General features: G+C 34.6%; 1 protein-coding gene across 5 annotated transcripts in view; it reads left to right on the forward strand.

Annotated features, from left to right (window-relative positions):
• The window catches only part of LOC124556772 (LIM domain and actin-binding protein 1), a 222180-nt gene that overhangs the window by 89702 nt on the left and 114881 nt on the right, over positions 1-17597 (forward strand). For all 5 annotated transcript variants that reach the window (XM_047130782.1, XM_047130783.1, XM_047130784.1 and 2 more), the window contains 3 exons: positions 4618-4713; positions 7066-7205; positions 15522-15622. In XM_047130782.1, coding sequence (XP_046986738.1) covers positions 4618-4713; positions 7066-7205; positions 15522-15622 — 337 coding nt within the window. The remainder of the gene's footprint in view (positions 1-4617; positions 4714-7065; positions 7206-15521; positions 15623-17597) is intronic.

Here is a 17597-nt window from a genome sequence, read left to right on the forward strand (position 1 = left end):
TCAAGTGTCATTTTGCTTCAATGTGATTATCATGTGATGTGGCTAACATCCTACCAGTAATCAATTACTTCGACAATCATTGCAGAAAATTGGGCATAACTTGTTCAGCTCCAGTGTAGATTCAGTTTTTCAGATTGGCCAAATTGTTTGGTAGGTGAGGAACATACACACGGTCTTTAATGAAACTCCAGATAAAGAAATTCAGTGGCGTCAAGTCTAGAGTGCACCTAGGAAGCACTTATCAAGGAAACCGTGAACTTCCATGAGGAAATGAGGAAGTGCACCAACTTTCTGGTAGTAAACCATCACATCTCAGTCATCTTCATCAATCTGTGGAATTAAAAAGTTTTCAAGCATATCCAGATACACAATCTGAGTGACAGTTCTCTCCATGAAGAAGGAAGGCCATACACTTTCAATTTGCTAAGAGCAAACTTTGAAGCCACAATTGTAGACCTGCTTGTAGGTTCTTTAGTGTATTCAGTGTGGGCAGTTGTTGCAGAGTTTGTTTCATGAAATCCACACACACAGTGAGCAAGCTTCACACCAGTGAAAGCATCCAAATGGCACTATGCTGGTGCTCCGGGTGGCAGAATGGGGTACTGATGCACTACATGAATCAAACTTGAGGTTGTTTGCTACAAAATGACACATCTGCTGATTCTGTAAGTTATCTCAATAAATTTCTATAACATTCCAATGTTGTAAAGTCCTTTTTGACTCACTCTCCATATTATGTATCTTTTGCTATATTTTACACCTCTGTTTCTGAGAATTTCAAACATCTTGCATAATTTCATTTGTCAAATGCTTTTTCTAGGTCAGCAAATCCTATGAAAATTTCATGATTTTTGTTAAGTCTTGCCTCCATTATTTAATGCAATGTTAGAACTGCTTTTCTGATGTCGTTACCTTTCCTAAACTCAAACTAATTATCATCTAACAAGACAACTTTTTTCTCTATTCTTCTGTATGCAATTCTTGTCAGCAATATGCATGCATGAGGTGTAAATCTGATTGTATAATGTAGTTCTAATATTTATCTGTCCTTGCTGTCTTCAGGATTGTCGGGACAATATTCTTACTAATGTTTATTTATTTATTTATTGTTTATTTATTTATTGTATTTTTTTTTGCATGGAGACACCAACTGGTGTCTTTTGCAAACGTCATAGCATTTTTTTACAAGTTTAGTACAGTCATATATACATATGTGATTACATATACATGATACAAATGTACCATTGTACCTAATAAGGCACAATATTGGGTGTTACATCGTACCTATTACAAATATTCAGATTTTACACAACTATATATATATATATATATATATATATATATATATATATATATATATATATATGATGTGACTTACCGAACGAAAGTGCTGGCCGGTCGATAGACACACAAACAAACACAAACATACACACAAAATTCAAGCTTTCGCAACAAACTGTTGCCTCATGAGGCAACAGTTTGTTGCCAAAGCTTGAATTTTGTGTGTATGTTTGTGAGTCTATCGATCTGCCAGCACTTTCGTTCGGTAGGTCACACATCTTTGTTTTTAGATATATTTTTCCCACGTGGAATGTTTCCCTCTCTCTCTCTCTCTCTCTCTCTCTCTCTATATATATATATATATATATATATATATATATATATATATATATATATACAATAATTTATTTTAGTTTAATATTAATATTCACTTAAAGAATATAAACACTTCTCAATCAAGAAATATTTCAGTTTCACTTTGAATAAGTTCCCTTTGTGGCACCTTATAGAGCTCGGTAATCTGTTGTACCATATTTGACCACTAATGCATGGACTATGGTCTGTTGTTTTTAATTTTGTTCTTTGTCTGTAGTAGCAGTCTTTATTTCTTGTATTATAGTCATGCATATCAGAGCACTTAGTTGCTTTGTTTTGATGTGCCACAAAAAATATAATTAATTTGTAAAGATACAGTGAGTAGACTGTGAGGTATTTATGATGAACAAAGATTTTCCTGCATGAATCTCTATACCCAAATCCATGGATAATTCTGATTGCTCTTTTCTGTAGGCTTAATATTCTGTTCATATGTATGTCGGCAGCACAACCCCATATCTCTATCCCGTAATTAATCTGTGCAAAAATGGTTCCATAATAAATTGTTTTTAATGTCTGATGTGGGACTACTTTTGATAACTGGCTGATTAGATGTAATGAACTGCTGATTTTATTGCATAAAAATTTGATATGGTTTACCCATGTTAGATTTTCATCTAGGTGAATACCTAGAAATCTGCAGCCTTCTGTGTCCACTACTTCAATTCCACCTATGTCACTGATAGAGGTTTGGTGTGAGTTTGTAAGTTTAAATGGCAATAACTGAGATTTACTGATATTAACTTTCAAACCTTGATCTTGGAAATAAGTAGTTATTTGACGTAGGCCCTCAGTTGCTACCAATGTTAACTCATCATTACCAAGAAATAATAGTGAGGTATCGTCTGCCTTATGGTATGCCTTGTGTGTCATAGATTTGACACTTTACCTTGAGTGGTAGTATGATTGCCACATCCTACAATTATTTTAGAAATTCCATAGTAATATTATACCTCCCTTCTGTCTTGTATGTTTGCAAGTCTTCAAAAGTTCTCTCAGTCTCTTACTCTAATATTGGATCCCCCATGCCTTCCAAATAGACATCTGTTTCTTTTTCTGTCACATCAGCAGATACGTTTTCCCCCATTTAGAGGCCCTCAATGTACATTTTCCATCTATCTGCTCTCTCTTCTGTATTTAACAGTGGTTTTCCTGTTGCACTCCTAATGTTGACACCCTTGCTTGTAATTTTATTGAAAGTTATTTTGAGTTTTTTATGTGCTGAATCTGTCCTTTCAATGACCATTTTTTCATCTTGCTTCTGCTGCAGCCATTTTATTTTAGTTTCCCTGCAATTCCTATTGATTTCATTCCTTAATGGTATATTGCAGGATTTTGTCCTTCTCCTGAACATTTTATATTTCCTCCTCTCTTTGATTAATTAACATACTGCTTCTGTTACCACAGATTGCTTCATAGTTTTTTTCTTGTGCCTATATTTGTCTGTCCAGTTTCTGTGATTCCCTTTTTAGAGATGCCTATTCCTCTTTGACTGAACTGCCTACTGTGATATTCATTACACATTATCTATAGCCTTAGAGAACTGCAGATGCAAATCTTCATTCTTCAGTAACACAATAACCTACTTCTTCACACAATGTGTCTTCCTGATGAATCTCTTAAAGTTTAGCCTACTCTTAATCATCAATAAATTGTGGTTTGGGTCTATATCTGCCCCTGGCTATGTCTTACAATCTGGTGTATTGTTTTGGAATCTCTGTCTCACCATTACATAATTCAAACATACACACATATAGCCTGTCTTGCAACAGCCATGGGTTTGTATATTTTGTTGTCTGTGTGGTTGTATGTGTGAATGTGTGCACTTCTGCTAGAGAAGCATAAGAACTTGAAAGCTAGTGTAAATATTGTTTTCTGTTGCATGTTTGTGTATGCCACACATTAGTCAGCTATATGTGGGTGGTTGTCTGTCCTTCATTTTATGTATTGTTCCATTCAGGAATTTCCGTTGTTGGTATACATTATGTAATTCAGCTGGTTCTCTTTCTGGGTCTCTTGTGATTCTTGAAAAAAATATCTGCTGTTACTGATTGGAATTTATTGTAGAACTCATTTTGTTTTAATTCTGCCTCCTATTCCTTCCCCTACTATGGTGTTCCAATCTTCCATATCACATGCACATTGAATTTAATTCATTTGTGATAGTTATTTAATTTTCTGTGATCTTATTGAGTTCTGTACCTCAATCAGTAGAAACTGGAACCCTTATAGAATCACCTCATTGTCTGTGTGTCTGTCTGACTGTGAAGAACCCATTTTCTCAGAAATGGGTAGAAGTATCAATTTCAAATTTATAGCAGATACTGAGGTCTATAACCCCTTGTTGGTGTAAAAATCTAAGCTTCTATGCCAATGGAGGCAAAAGATATTGCCATTTATGTCACATATTTTGATAGTTACAAGTGTCATTTGTTATCCTTATTTCTGTTAAGACCCCTTGTTCTCGGGAATTGTTCTCGGGAATTACAATAGCAGATGCGAAATTACACAAAAAAGTTAAACTTAAAATTAAAACATTCTCAAAAGGTTTGAAATACCTGGGATCAATATCTTGCCATTATCAGTATTGATAAGAGCCAATAATCATAAGATTCTTGATTCTCAGTATGAATGAACTATCTATATAAATAATAAAGTTAGTACAGAACCCTCTGAGCATGAGTTGTATCTGCACTTCAGCAGCTTTTATGTTTAGTATCTCTGTTCCTTAGAGGAGATGGAAGTCCTAATCCCTGCAGGCGACATTGTTATCATTTAAGACAGAGCGTAGTCAACTCATATCTATACTCGTGAGTAATTTTCTGTATTGAAAGCAACATATAAAAAAGTAAGGCTATGATTTCTAGAACTACAGAACATGTTGTTTTTCATGGGACTCTTGTATTAAAGAGTGATAATAAATGTACATGTTGTCTTCATTCCCACTCTGTTTATTTACAGAAATCAAGTTTCAGTAAGTTTGACCAGTTAAGCAAGAAGACAGTGCTACATGTTCGTTCAGTGGATGCATCAAAAGTTCAGGAGCAGTTCAATCAGGTAGTAACGATATTAGGTAACAAAAGAAAGTTATTATTTACTTATATTGATTCATGTTCCCATTACATCATGTACAACTCCACATATTTTATGATATTGGACATCTGAAATCCACATCCTAACTTATCAATTATGAATTAAAACATTCATACATCATCATTCAGATATTCACCACTTATTAAGTAAAAGGAGTGGACTGTAAGCATGTTCTTACTTTAGTTTGTTTGTTAGTTACTTGTTCCATAGATCATAGTCACAATAAAAGTTATGATGTGGAATGCATCAACAGAACAAATGTAGAAAATATACTAAAATATCTGCTACATATGAACTGCCCTTTCCAATGTTTCTGTTCTTTAACAGAAATAATGTGAACTTCTGCTCCTTTCCATGTTTCTCTTTTAACAATATTCCATACTGATTTTATTTTGTTGATTGATCAGTTTCAGAGAAGATGTGAATAGTTCAGGATTCTTTATAACTTTTATTAATATGTTACTGTACTGTTTATAATATGAAGTAACATCTGGACAACTACTTATTCTGGCTATTTTGAACATGTCTCTTCTTCTTGTCAAAGAGACTCTGATACCTGTAGTAGTCTAAAGACTCATTAATGACTTCCCATTATTACTTTTAATTACTTTTTTTTTTCAAAACTACTTACAAAAATGGATACCAGTTCATCAACAAATTTGTTGAATTTAGCGTTTGCATTGAGCTCATTGCAAACATCACCCCAGTCAACATTTTTAAGCTTTCTTTAAAATATTCAGTAGTTTTGCCATTAATCAGTCTCACTGTTTTCTTTGAGTGTTTTTATGAACTGTACATGGAGCTAAGTTATGTAATGAGACTAACTGTGCCTCATGATGATAATCCATTTACCAAAGGATAGGCTTGTGTTTCTTTATCATCTGCTTGTTGTATGAATACAATATCTATAAGTGCACTTGGGAAATTACAGTAGACAAATTTGTGACTCATACCAAACCATAAGTGGCTAACAGCACCTCTAGATCACTTTTTTCAGATTAAAGGAACTTACATTAAAATCACCACGAATTAATAATTTCTTCTTTCTCTCTGACAGACGGCACAATAAACCAACAAAACATTTTATGAAATGTGCCCAACTATCAAGTGGAGATCTGTATACTGTAACAATCACAAGAATTACATTTCCCAACATCGACCCACTAGCATGTGCTTCTGTATCTTGATCTATAGAGAATTTACTTGTTTCTATATTTTTTATGTATACATATCTGTGACAGATTTTATGTTACTTGTTGTATAGTACTATCCCCATGTAAGAGGTTTCTTTTTGATAATGCAAGTTATCTTGCCATCTTTTATAGTGACTGTGGACATCTGTTTCTCTCTTTTTTCATGTTGTCACTGCTAATTACATGTTTCTTAATGAGTAGTGATGATTCCAATATGTACATGGAGGACATTGGTAAAATTTTCAAACAAATTTCTGCATGAAAGCCTAGTTCTCTTCTCAATTATAACTGTAACAGGAGAGAAGCTGGAATATGATTCCATATTTTAGATTTGAAAATGTGATGATGCTGTTTTACAGTTAGTTGAGTTAAGTGGAACCAGTTACTGAGTTGGATAGTAGCAGTGTTTATTTTTTCTTGAATATTCTCTTTTTCTCAAGATTCATTATAGCATTTATGTCATCAGCAAATACTATTGTCTTGTGCAGATCAACATTCAAGATAGATGAGAAAAAGACACTGTTCTGGTTATGTATTTAATATATTATAGTAACAAAATACTGTCCAAACTAGGATGAGTGATGCACCTGGTAATAGTTCCTTGTTACAAAGGTTAGTTGAGTGAACCATTTTATCAGCTCTTTGTGACAGCTGTAGTGCACTTAAAGTATTGTAGTACATTTTCTGTAGCCATTTAGATTGTAACAGTGTACAACAAACAAATATTATCTATGGTTTGAAGGTTATCTTTAAGATCTATCATTTTTAGAAAGATAGAAAACAACAATAATCTCTAGCTTAAATTTTCCAATTTTGTGAGGAATATGTAGAGGTATTACGAAATAGCACTATTATGGTTTGTCATGTTATTTCAGCACCATATTTATTGACACGATGAATTACATGATGTAGGCTGTAACTCTTATGATATCATCTGACTTACTGAAACTCTTTTAATATACATCATTAGCCTAACCTGGAAAAAAACTATTATGGTCAACTTGAAGCATATTAACTGGTTTATGTGGCAGCTGTTGTAAGTTGTTGTTTTTAAAAGTTTAGATGAAACACTGAACATTTCTTGGATGTGTAGTGTTATGAGTTAATAAAAAATATGTTACAGAATGCAACAGACTCACTTGAAAAGACAAACAACTGCCGAAGCTGCGGGAAACAAGTATTTCAAATGGAACAGATTAAAGCTGAACGATCAGTGTGGCATAACAATTGTTTCAGGTGTAAAGAATGTAACAAAAAGTTGACGTAAGTAATATTCTAATGATTGACTTCTTTAAAATATAGTGTTTAAGTTATGAAAGCACACTACATTTTGTAGGAAACGTTGATAATAAATAGTATAAACTAAATGATGTTTAAGAAGAAGGATAACCTTATATTTACAGTTGTTACTGTTACTGTAATATTTTTTGCATCTTATGTAAGGGTAAAATTAATGAGGTAGCAAAATGCACTTCATTTTACCCAGCCTCTGGACCACAGTCTACTAAAGTGTGACATTTACTTTCTATTTCTGTTAGTTTACCAAACCAAATGCTATAAATGTTAGGATAATTGCCAAAGAAAACTGTATATAAATGATAGCTAGTAGTTAGAAATTTCATAACACCAGCAGGAATACATAGCAGATTGGCTAGATGTGAATACTATCACAAAATTCTCATCACTAGCAGAGGATGGCAACATTTAATGGTTTCTTTGCATGTCACTTGAAAATCTACCAAATGGTGATCCCAACTATAATAATGTGACATTATGATGGCAAAATGTACTGCAAGATATTTAGTGCATAATTTTCTCAAATCACAGACACATTTATAAGGGGAAAATATATGGGAGTCCGACTTTGTAAATTAGTTTCCTGTGACAAGAATCATCATGTAAAGAAAGTCTTTCCCAATGATATCTGTCACATGTTGCGCTTAGTTTCTAATCAGTGAACATATGGTTTTTGTGTTCTAGAAATTGCGTCTGTAGTTAATGTGACTCGTCAGAAAATATAAAAAATTCTTGTTAATTTAATATCATTGATCAAAATCAATAACAACCATAAATTCTGCTGTATCCTGTTTAATCATAGGTACAGGATATACAACTTTACCAACATATGCAGAAAATGCTAATTTTATATACCCATGATAAAAGTATAATTACTCACCATGAACAGACACGGAAGTCTGTGCTTGCAACAGTTGTATGTGATGGCAAATAGTCTCACTACAGTGCTTCAAACATGTAAACATGTAGTATATCCACTGTCAACAGCAATACTCTCTGTAAAGATTCACAGAACAATAAAATTCCCCTGTGATACTTGGATAATGATTCCATTCACACCATGACTGCACATGCACTGGATTATGTCATTGTCATAGACACAATAATGATTTAAAATTTCTGTTTTGTTTTGGATATGATAATATGATTCTCATTCTTGTGCCATTATTTGGTGCCTAGAATTGCATGTTATTCAAACTATGACCCATCTGAGACAATCAGAATCACCTGTTGTGAGTGGTGCGAATCACAATTCCCAGTACATTACTGAAATTAGGAAAAATTATGAAAACACATAAAAAAGCTTTCTGTGCATACACCCAACTCTGTGTAATTGTTACAAAATAGTTATAAGGATAATGTGTGTTTCCAAAGCAACATGATGAAGTAAACAAACAAGGATGAGTTGGAGGAAAGGAATCCACAGATGCAAGAGAGAGTGAACCACATGGCATATCATCCAGTCTCATCACAATGTTGTTTCCTGTCTTTTTGCCTGTATTTTTAGGTGAGGGATGAGCATGTAGCATTGACTTCTTTGTTAGTGTGCAGTTGGTAATGCTTGTTTGTTTTTACTGTTGGATGACCAGCAATAAACACACCCGGTGTTCAACACAGTAGTGAGAGTGATAACATTCCATGCTACCAGTTTTTCAAAACATAACCAGAAAGATCAGAATCTTCACATACAACATGTTTCAGCACTAACAGTTCTACAGTTTTCAGAATAAAGAGAAATTGTAACATGTTAAGAAGGATAATAACCTTATAATTACAGTTGTTATTGTTACTGTCATATTTTATCGTGCGCCAACATTCATTCATGTATGCCCTGCTAGCAATGACTTGAAAGAACTTGTTTAAGAGTAGTGGACATTTTCATTTTTGCTAATTGAACTATTTACCAGTATTATCACACTGTCAAGTGTCTTCCACAATCTTTGGTTGTAGTAGATTTATATAGTTTGGAGACCACTTCTTTGCAACAGTGATGATATTTTCATCCACGTTCAATAAATAATCTTCTCTTCCATATCATAATCATTCACCTAACACCTAGCAACCATCCCACAACAGGATTATTTACTGTGGACAGCAGTATCTGCTTGAAGCTGATTCTTTCTTCCTTCAACAATTTCTGGGGGCTGTGGCCTGTGTACTTAATGCAGCCAAATTTCACTGGTAAATGAACCTAAACTCCAATAGTGCTGTTACAACTGTCAGACTAGTTGTCAGTGTCCTTTGCCAGAAATGGTGTTCAGTAACATTTGTTAAAGCTGCAACACAAATAAGGATCCATGTGACTGTCACCAACTTTTTACAACAAATTAGACACATGACAATAAACAAGTCATTAGATCTTGAAGAACTGTACTTTGAGAATTAAATGTTGTGTGAAGCCTTCATCTCTTTACATTGAATAAATGATGGTTTGGATATGTTGCTGGGAAATCTCTCTCCATGTGATTTGTTTTGGAGCCCACAAGGCATTAACAGTTGGCGCTAAAGAACTATGATGGAATATGTTGCCAATCAACTATGTCCTGGACGTGTTCAAGAGGTGAGTATCAAGCCAATATGCGGGACAGGAAAACAGTGGTACTCATCATTTTTTGGAAAAGGTTTGGACATAACATGCCACATAGCACTCAGCATTGTCCCACTGAAATATGGTATGCAAAGTTGCTTAAAATAGGGTCGACCCTTTGGACTCTACAACCCTGCCAATGTAGTGACTGTTGATGAGACTGCTGTCAATATGTGCATTGCAAATCATATTACACCAAACTCTCACCCTTGTGATTTTGCCACTCAAGAATACTGACTATCAAACTCTGTTCATCATAGTAGCATGTAAAATGTATGTGGCCTCTACCGTAAAACATGTTGAAGCAGGACTCATCCAGAAATAAACACTACAATTGGCATAACAATGCAAGCATTCACACGACAATTGCTGCTTTACACATTGTGGTTTTTAAACAATGTACAGAGGAATAATACAATGGCATGCATGCCACCAGACTATCCTGCAGCATACTATCATTGCAGGGAGGTCAACACCCATTACAGTGCTTGAACATTGTGCCAGCTCTGTAGATGAAGTTAGTGTATAATCCATTATTGTGGAGAAGACGGCAGCCATTCTGTGTTGTGGCCACATTGTGTGGTGCAATATCCACTGATCACTACATATGGCTGTCTTCTATCCACTGGTTCTACATACACATCACTGTCATAACAATGTACCCTGTTCTAATAGTGTGTAGGACACACCCATTTCACCTGAATGGCTATTCTGCCCCATTCATTTTCACTCAAATTCCAATGAACGATGTTGAGGGGACATAATGGCATTTGTTTAACGTTTTCACTTTATATGGTGGCTTTTCAGTGACTGAGTTCAGCATAAACTTAACCTTCCTCCTCACATAACAGAGAACATTGCCGGACACTTGTTCACCATCTCTCTGCAACATAAATCACTTATTCATGGTACACTATTCACCACATCTTCCAAGTTTGGAGTAATTTGGGGCACTCTTTCTAGATGTTGCAAGTTTCAAAACTGACTGAATAGAGAGAAAAGAGAAGAGAAAATATGAAATGATGAAAGCAGGTTGTTTATGACAAATATATAAAAAATGAAAAGTACTTTACTGCTCTCAGTTGTATCCTTCAGGATGAGTAACGATAGTGTAATCACAAGATGGAGCAATCCTGATTTCACTAGCTGAATTTGTTTGTATCATAGCCCTATTTATTACTTGACTCACTGCCACAGTTGTTTGAGACTCTCTTTCTCGTATCACTGCAAGTCAGTTCTGAACGAAGAAGCTGGCTCTGCAGAATAGTTTAGACACCATATCATGTTACATGATTGTTACGTGCTTGGTACTGCAAATGTACATGAACCACTTTCATACTTTCTCCAGACAGGTGTTGGTTGTTTACCAGTTCTTGCTGCTACAGTCTTAAAATGATTCTCTGATTTGGCAAATTATTTCAACTTCTGCATTTCTCAGATAAAGAGTTGGTAGCCCATGTAAAAGTAACAGCTTGTGAATGGAAGTAATAATCTTGCAGAATTAAGCATTGATGAGAAAACTCAGTAATGAAAAATAATTCGTGGAAAAATGCAAAAACACTTTAACAGTACACACCTGACTGAAAAGAAAATTTGAAAAATGTGGAATATAACAGTCAACTTTATGCTGTACTTTACACAGTAGCTTAATTAACATAAAAATTCATGTGAATAGAAACTGTTTAAATAGGTAGTAAACCTAGTCATGGGAATGAAAAGGGGGTTTATCATGAACTTCTTGGCCTCTAAAGAGATCTTTTAATTTGTTTATTTATTTATTTTTTGATCTTTAAGTATGAACACGTGTTTAATGTTGTCATGAGTAATTTAAAGTAGGTTATACATAATAGGCTCGACAATTTAGAAATCATAAGTATATACAGTATGGTATGCATACTGTATGTTGAAACATACATGATAAAAGGACACACTATATATTCAATAAACTTTCAGTGAAAATAGTTTCTCAGTTTCTACAATGTGATTTATAGTTAAGGTGGAAAACATAGTTAATAAAATATTATATCCATCAAAGCATGCAATAAAAGGACAAATATAAAATATTTAGAAAGATGATACATTTAATATTATGAATTATTCACTAACTAAGATCGTCTTTTGAGCAGCTCTCAGCTTCATACAACTAAAATGTTGTTTCTATCAGTTTTGTCAGGTTTTATTTTTTGTGGGATTAATCCAGGCACTGCATGCTTATAGAGGAAATATACTGAACAGTTTTATTTTTACATATTGATTAGTGCAATGTGTTTCTTAAGTCAAGTTGTATTTACATCTACCTTCAATTTTTGGCAAATATTATGTTCATGTGCAGACTAATTTAGGTTATACTTGTTATGGCAACTTCATCCAAATAAAGGAGATAGGACTCTTTAATTCTTTGCAATAAGGTGTAATGATATGTCAGTTTATATAATCTCATAAATGTATCTGATGGTCTTCTTCGGCCAAATATTTTTTCTCTGGACTGTAGAGAAATACCCCACAGAAATTCTGTATTTTACATGGAAGTAAAAGAAAAACTAATAAATACTAAGCTTTTCTGTAGGTCATGTGTATATTGTAATCAACAGATATGTAACATGTGGCAGCTTTTTAAATAGGTTGTGTGCATGTCTGTACCAAGTTAATTTAGAATCCAGTTATAAACCAAGGATTTTAATATATGTGCATTAAGTACCAGCAATGGGTATCCTGAATGTGATGTTCACTGCTTTTCATGTTTAACAGATAACTTATTACTTTCAAACTATATATTAGATAACTTAAGGTGTTCTTTCTTTTGTACCTTCAGTTTGTTTACATCAATTCCAGAACTTCCAGAAGTCATCTCTTCTTTGTAAAGCACAAATTTACATTGCATGTAACTGGACAGGTCATGCAAAGATATTATAAATAGTAGCTGAGAGAGCACTGAACCTTGTGCAACACCTAGAGTAACAGTCAAGAACTGTGAGTTTGTTGCAGTTTAGAATTTGTGTCATATTAATGATGCAGAACTTAATGAGGGCAGTTCAATGTCTGTAATCCACAACACTACAGTTGCTCTAGTAATATTTGTATAGTTTACAGTTTAAAACACCTTTTGCAGTTCAACTACTGTGGCTTCAACAGATAATTTTGAATCAAAAGAGGTTTACATAGAAGAAATAACACTCTCAGTTAATTGTAACTGTTGACAGTTGAGATCTAAAACTGTACTGCATCAGGATATTATTATCTGACAAATTTGTACAAATTTTGTGTTTCAGCATGTATAATATTAAATTATTTTGGATAAAAATATTTATCAGAGACTTCAGATAATTATTACAATCAGATTTCTGACTCTTTTTATATATGGGAACGGCAGATGTTTTTACAAGACAGTTTGGAAAATGATAACCAACAAATGAAATGAAATTAAATGAGCATGTGGCACTGATGGCCAGGAGGCTCCATCCGGGGAAGTTCGGCCGCCGGGCTGCAAGTCTTATTTCAGGCGACGCCATATTGGGCAACTTGCGTGTTGGTGATGAGATGATGATGAGGACAATACAACACCCAGTTCGTGAGCAAGAAAATATCCAACCTTGCTGGGTATTAAATCTGGGCCCCCTGCATGGTAGGCAAGAAAGTTACCATTCAGCTAAGCAGGTGGACAATCACTATCAAGCATCCCATTTACAATTTGGGAAAGGGGGAGTGGTATTAAAACCATAGTTTCAGTGATAGGTGTAAAGTTACTTCTGATATGGAGCAGCTTCTTTCTTTCTCAATGGCCACTCAGTTGTAGCCACCCAGGTGCATTCAGGGAACAGTTGAAAGTCGTGTCTGAATGTCACATTCCTGATTGAAAATTGATTGTTGTGTGGGAGAATATGTTTATGGATACCTGTAGTGTGAAGAAAAAGAAACCAAGGTCATCAGGAACCACCAGGACACCAGAAAACACCGAGAAAGTAATGCTGGTGATTCTGAACTCCCAAAGTGATCTGCACGTAAACATGCAGCTGCTTTAGCAATTTCTGATTGTACAGAAAGAGGAAATCTTCATCAAGACTTGAAATATCATCCAAAAGAACTGGCAGTAATGCATGCTCTTAATCCATGTGATTCTGTTTCATGAAAAAATGCATTAGAAGCCTTGATCGAAAACCTGCCTAATAATGTTCTTATATTCTTCAATGACAAGTCATGCTTTCATTTGTCTGGATTAATGAATAAACAAAACATGTGATACTGGAGTGGCATGAACTCCCCGAGAACTTCTCAGGCTACCCCTCCATACAGAAAATGTGACAGACGTGTGTTGTCCAAAATTAGCATTATTGGCCTCTGGTTTTTCAAAGAGAACAATAGGGCTGTTACAGTCACTTCTAAGCATTGTGTCCAGATGACTGAGGAATTTATTCTTCTTGAACTTGAAGAAATGGATGTGAGGCATGTCTGGTTCCAACTAGATGGTTCCAGAGCTCACATGGCATGAGTATCAATGACTCTCTTCTGCAAACGCTTCCCCAACCATCTCATCTCTTTGAGGGGGACTCTTCAGTGGCCAGCATACTCATGAGATTTAGCCCCCTGTGACTTTCTCCCATGGGCCTATCTTAAATCCATGGTGTATACCAATCATCCATGGATCCTGGATGAACTGCAGAACAATATTTGCACTGCTATTGTCAACATAGATCGGGACATGCTGGACAAAGTGGACTGAAATTTCCAATTTCAACTCTCCAAATGCATTGAGCAAAACCTTATATAGTCAAAGGCATTATGAATTTCAGGCAGAGCACAGATGAGTCTGTTGAAGCCTTCCACAGAATTTCTTACTTTACTCCAGATTAGAATGTTCATTTTCCCCATGAAGTTGTTGATGTATTATCATATACTAGCCAAACATACTGAATTATTACATAGTCTTTCTTAACTTTCTTGGCTATTAATTTTATCCATATGCCTTTGTTATTTGACAGATGGTCATTGCAAAGTATTGTAAGTCAAAACCATTTTTATATATATCAGTAATAAAATTATCAAGGTACGAGTGGCGACTTTTAGGGATGTATTGACACAGAAGATATATGGAATTTTAACATGTTAAGCAAATTATCATATCTAAATCAATTTTTTGTATAAATTAAAATTTGATAAAAATGGCTGACGGAGGAAGTTCAGGATATGTGAAATCATCCATATCTGGGTAATCTTACTGCTGCTGACACACAAAAGACCATGTGAAAACGAAATTTTCTGATGGGAATGTGATTATTAATTTAATAATAATAATAAAAAGGAGATGGTTAGCAGATATGAGACAGAGGAAAAAATGTCAGATTATCAGTACTCATAATGAACTACAGATCTCAGGGGGAATGTAAAGTTGTAAGAGTGAGATTGTGTTGGACAGAATAGATCTAAGACCAATCCATGATCAATGATACAGTGATACACTAGTATAAAAATGTATATAAGTTATTTCATTGCGATGTCAGATACAACAGCAAAATACATAGATACTCAATGTTTGATAACCAACTGAAGTCGTCATGATGAATCTGTGCTACAAAATTTACATAGGCTCTTGAGAAGACAGTAGACAGATTTCATTATTTAGTTATTCATAACAAAATGTCATTGATTAATACTGGAATGTTTGTCATCTTTGAAATAATTTTTAATTTTGTGTGTTTTAGAGTGGATACTTACAGCAGCCATGAAGGCCAGCTTTACTGTAAGCCACATTTCAAGGAACTCTTCAAACCAAAAGCAGTACTTGAAGAGGAAGTTGATATACGTAAGTTGAGATATTATGGGACTCATACTTTATTTGTATTACATGAACCATATTCTATAGAGAGTAGTCAGTTTGGTGTGGAAAGGTATCGAAAATGTACATTTTGTTCTAGTGCAATACAGCAAAATGCCTTAAATTTATGAAACATTATATAGTATTACAGTCCTAATATTAATATTATGACCTAATATATTAACTGCGAGGATACTTGTGAAAATATTCTCCAGTGGAGCTGGTGTTGCCTAACAGAGATTTCTTTAATGTTTTCTTAAATTCCAATATATTGTATGCAAGATATTTCATATGCTCTGGCACCACATCGAGTGGCCGAGCAATTTGAGGCGCCATGTCACGGATTGCGTGGGCCCTCTCGCCGGAGGTTTGAGTCCTCCCTTGGGCATGGGTGTTTGTGTTGTTCTTAGCATAAGTTAGTTTAAGTAGTGTGTAAGTCGAGGGACTTATGACCTCAGCAGTTTGGTCCCTTAGAAATTCACACACATTTGAACATTTGAACATATGCTCTGGCAAGTTGTTAGATACTTGATTGCCCATTATGACAGCTTCCTATATAAATGTTGTACTTTGTGGAGGATGTTTTTGGTTATAATATTATAATCATGGGTGTGCAGTATTTTGAGAAAATAAAAATATTGGTAACAAGAAAAATATTTTGAATGTATATGTTGTGAAACCTATGTCCAAATTCTAGAACTGACACCAGATATAATTCTTATCACACACTTATTTAACCTGAAATTTTTATTCCTGTAAATGATTTCATAGCTCATTAGCAAGTGGAAATATGCAAAATAAAACAATTTCTTTAGCTATTAGTGACCAATACCTGCAAATGTAGCTGCTTTATGTTTATAATGTGAATTTTCAATTTCCCATTGTGATCTAACTTCTTACTTATTTTGTTTCGTTGTTTGGATAGATTATTGTTATAGGTTCTGGCATTCTCCTATGTGAAGTACTGAACTACATTACTGAACTGTGTCAAAATTTGATTGCAACCGATTTCTACTGAATCATTAGTTGACATTTGCAAATATCACTGGATACTTTTTGATTTAGAGAGCTCTCACTAGCTGTTACTTTTGCACTTATTATCTCACCTTCAAAGAGGATAAATCTCTTACTTTGTGGTAGTTCAGCTGAAAGATTATTAGTGAGTGTTATAAACAACTAATGACCCAGACAAAACCCTCTAATAAACCATGTCTGACTGCCTCAAATTCAGAGTGCCTATTACTATGTGGTAACTGATAATTAGACCACGGATTTTTAGGTCGTAAAAAAGTGTGTTTTAGGCACCTAAAGTAGGCTCCTTCAGTAGTTCATTTAGGCTATATAAAACCTAAAATAGGCTCTAATAAATATGATGCAGAGAAAATAAAAATAAATTAAAATACACAGTGTTGACAGTATGAACATCTTATTAGTCATTAAAACAAGGAGAAAGAATATTTACACAGTTACAGAGCACAGCAATCTGCAACATTAATATTGAACATAACTCCAAATATTTTTGAGCTCCTGCAAGATAAAGATCTCCGTAAAAAAGATGTGGCAATGGTTTAATTAATACATTCGTAGTTTCACATATTCTGACCATAGTTGGCTTCACAATAAATAACCAAAATCTTTTCTAGGTTTTCTAGTGAAAAACTGTGATGCTTGTCAGCCAGAATCAATTTATATGCTGAAAAAGAACGTTCTGCATCAACAGATGTGACAGGGGCGTACTTCATTTTCGGCACATGTTGGACAGGAATGCTGCAGTCAGGAGTGCTGGATTTTCCCCTAAGTACATCGGCAGCTGCACACAACTCCTTCAGGCCAGTGTTCTTCTGCAAAACCGTTCGCATTTTTGCCCGTACTTTTTCCCGTGCTTTACCTGGCGCTTCATTAATTTTCATTTTGACTTCGTCAAGCAAAGAAATATTATGGTAGATAGGTCTCCCTGAGCCTT

Source organism: Schistocerca americana, chromosome X (assembly GCF_021461395.2).
Source record: "Schistocerca americana isolate TAMUIC-IGC-003095 chromosome X, iqSchAmer2.1, whole genome shotgun sequence".
In the NCBI taxonomy this organism is placed as follows: Eukaryota; Metazoa; Arthropoda; class Insecta; order Orthoptera; family Acrididae; genus Schistocerca; species Schistocerca americana.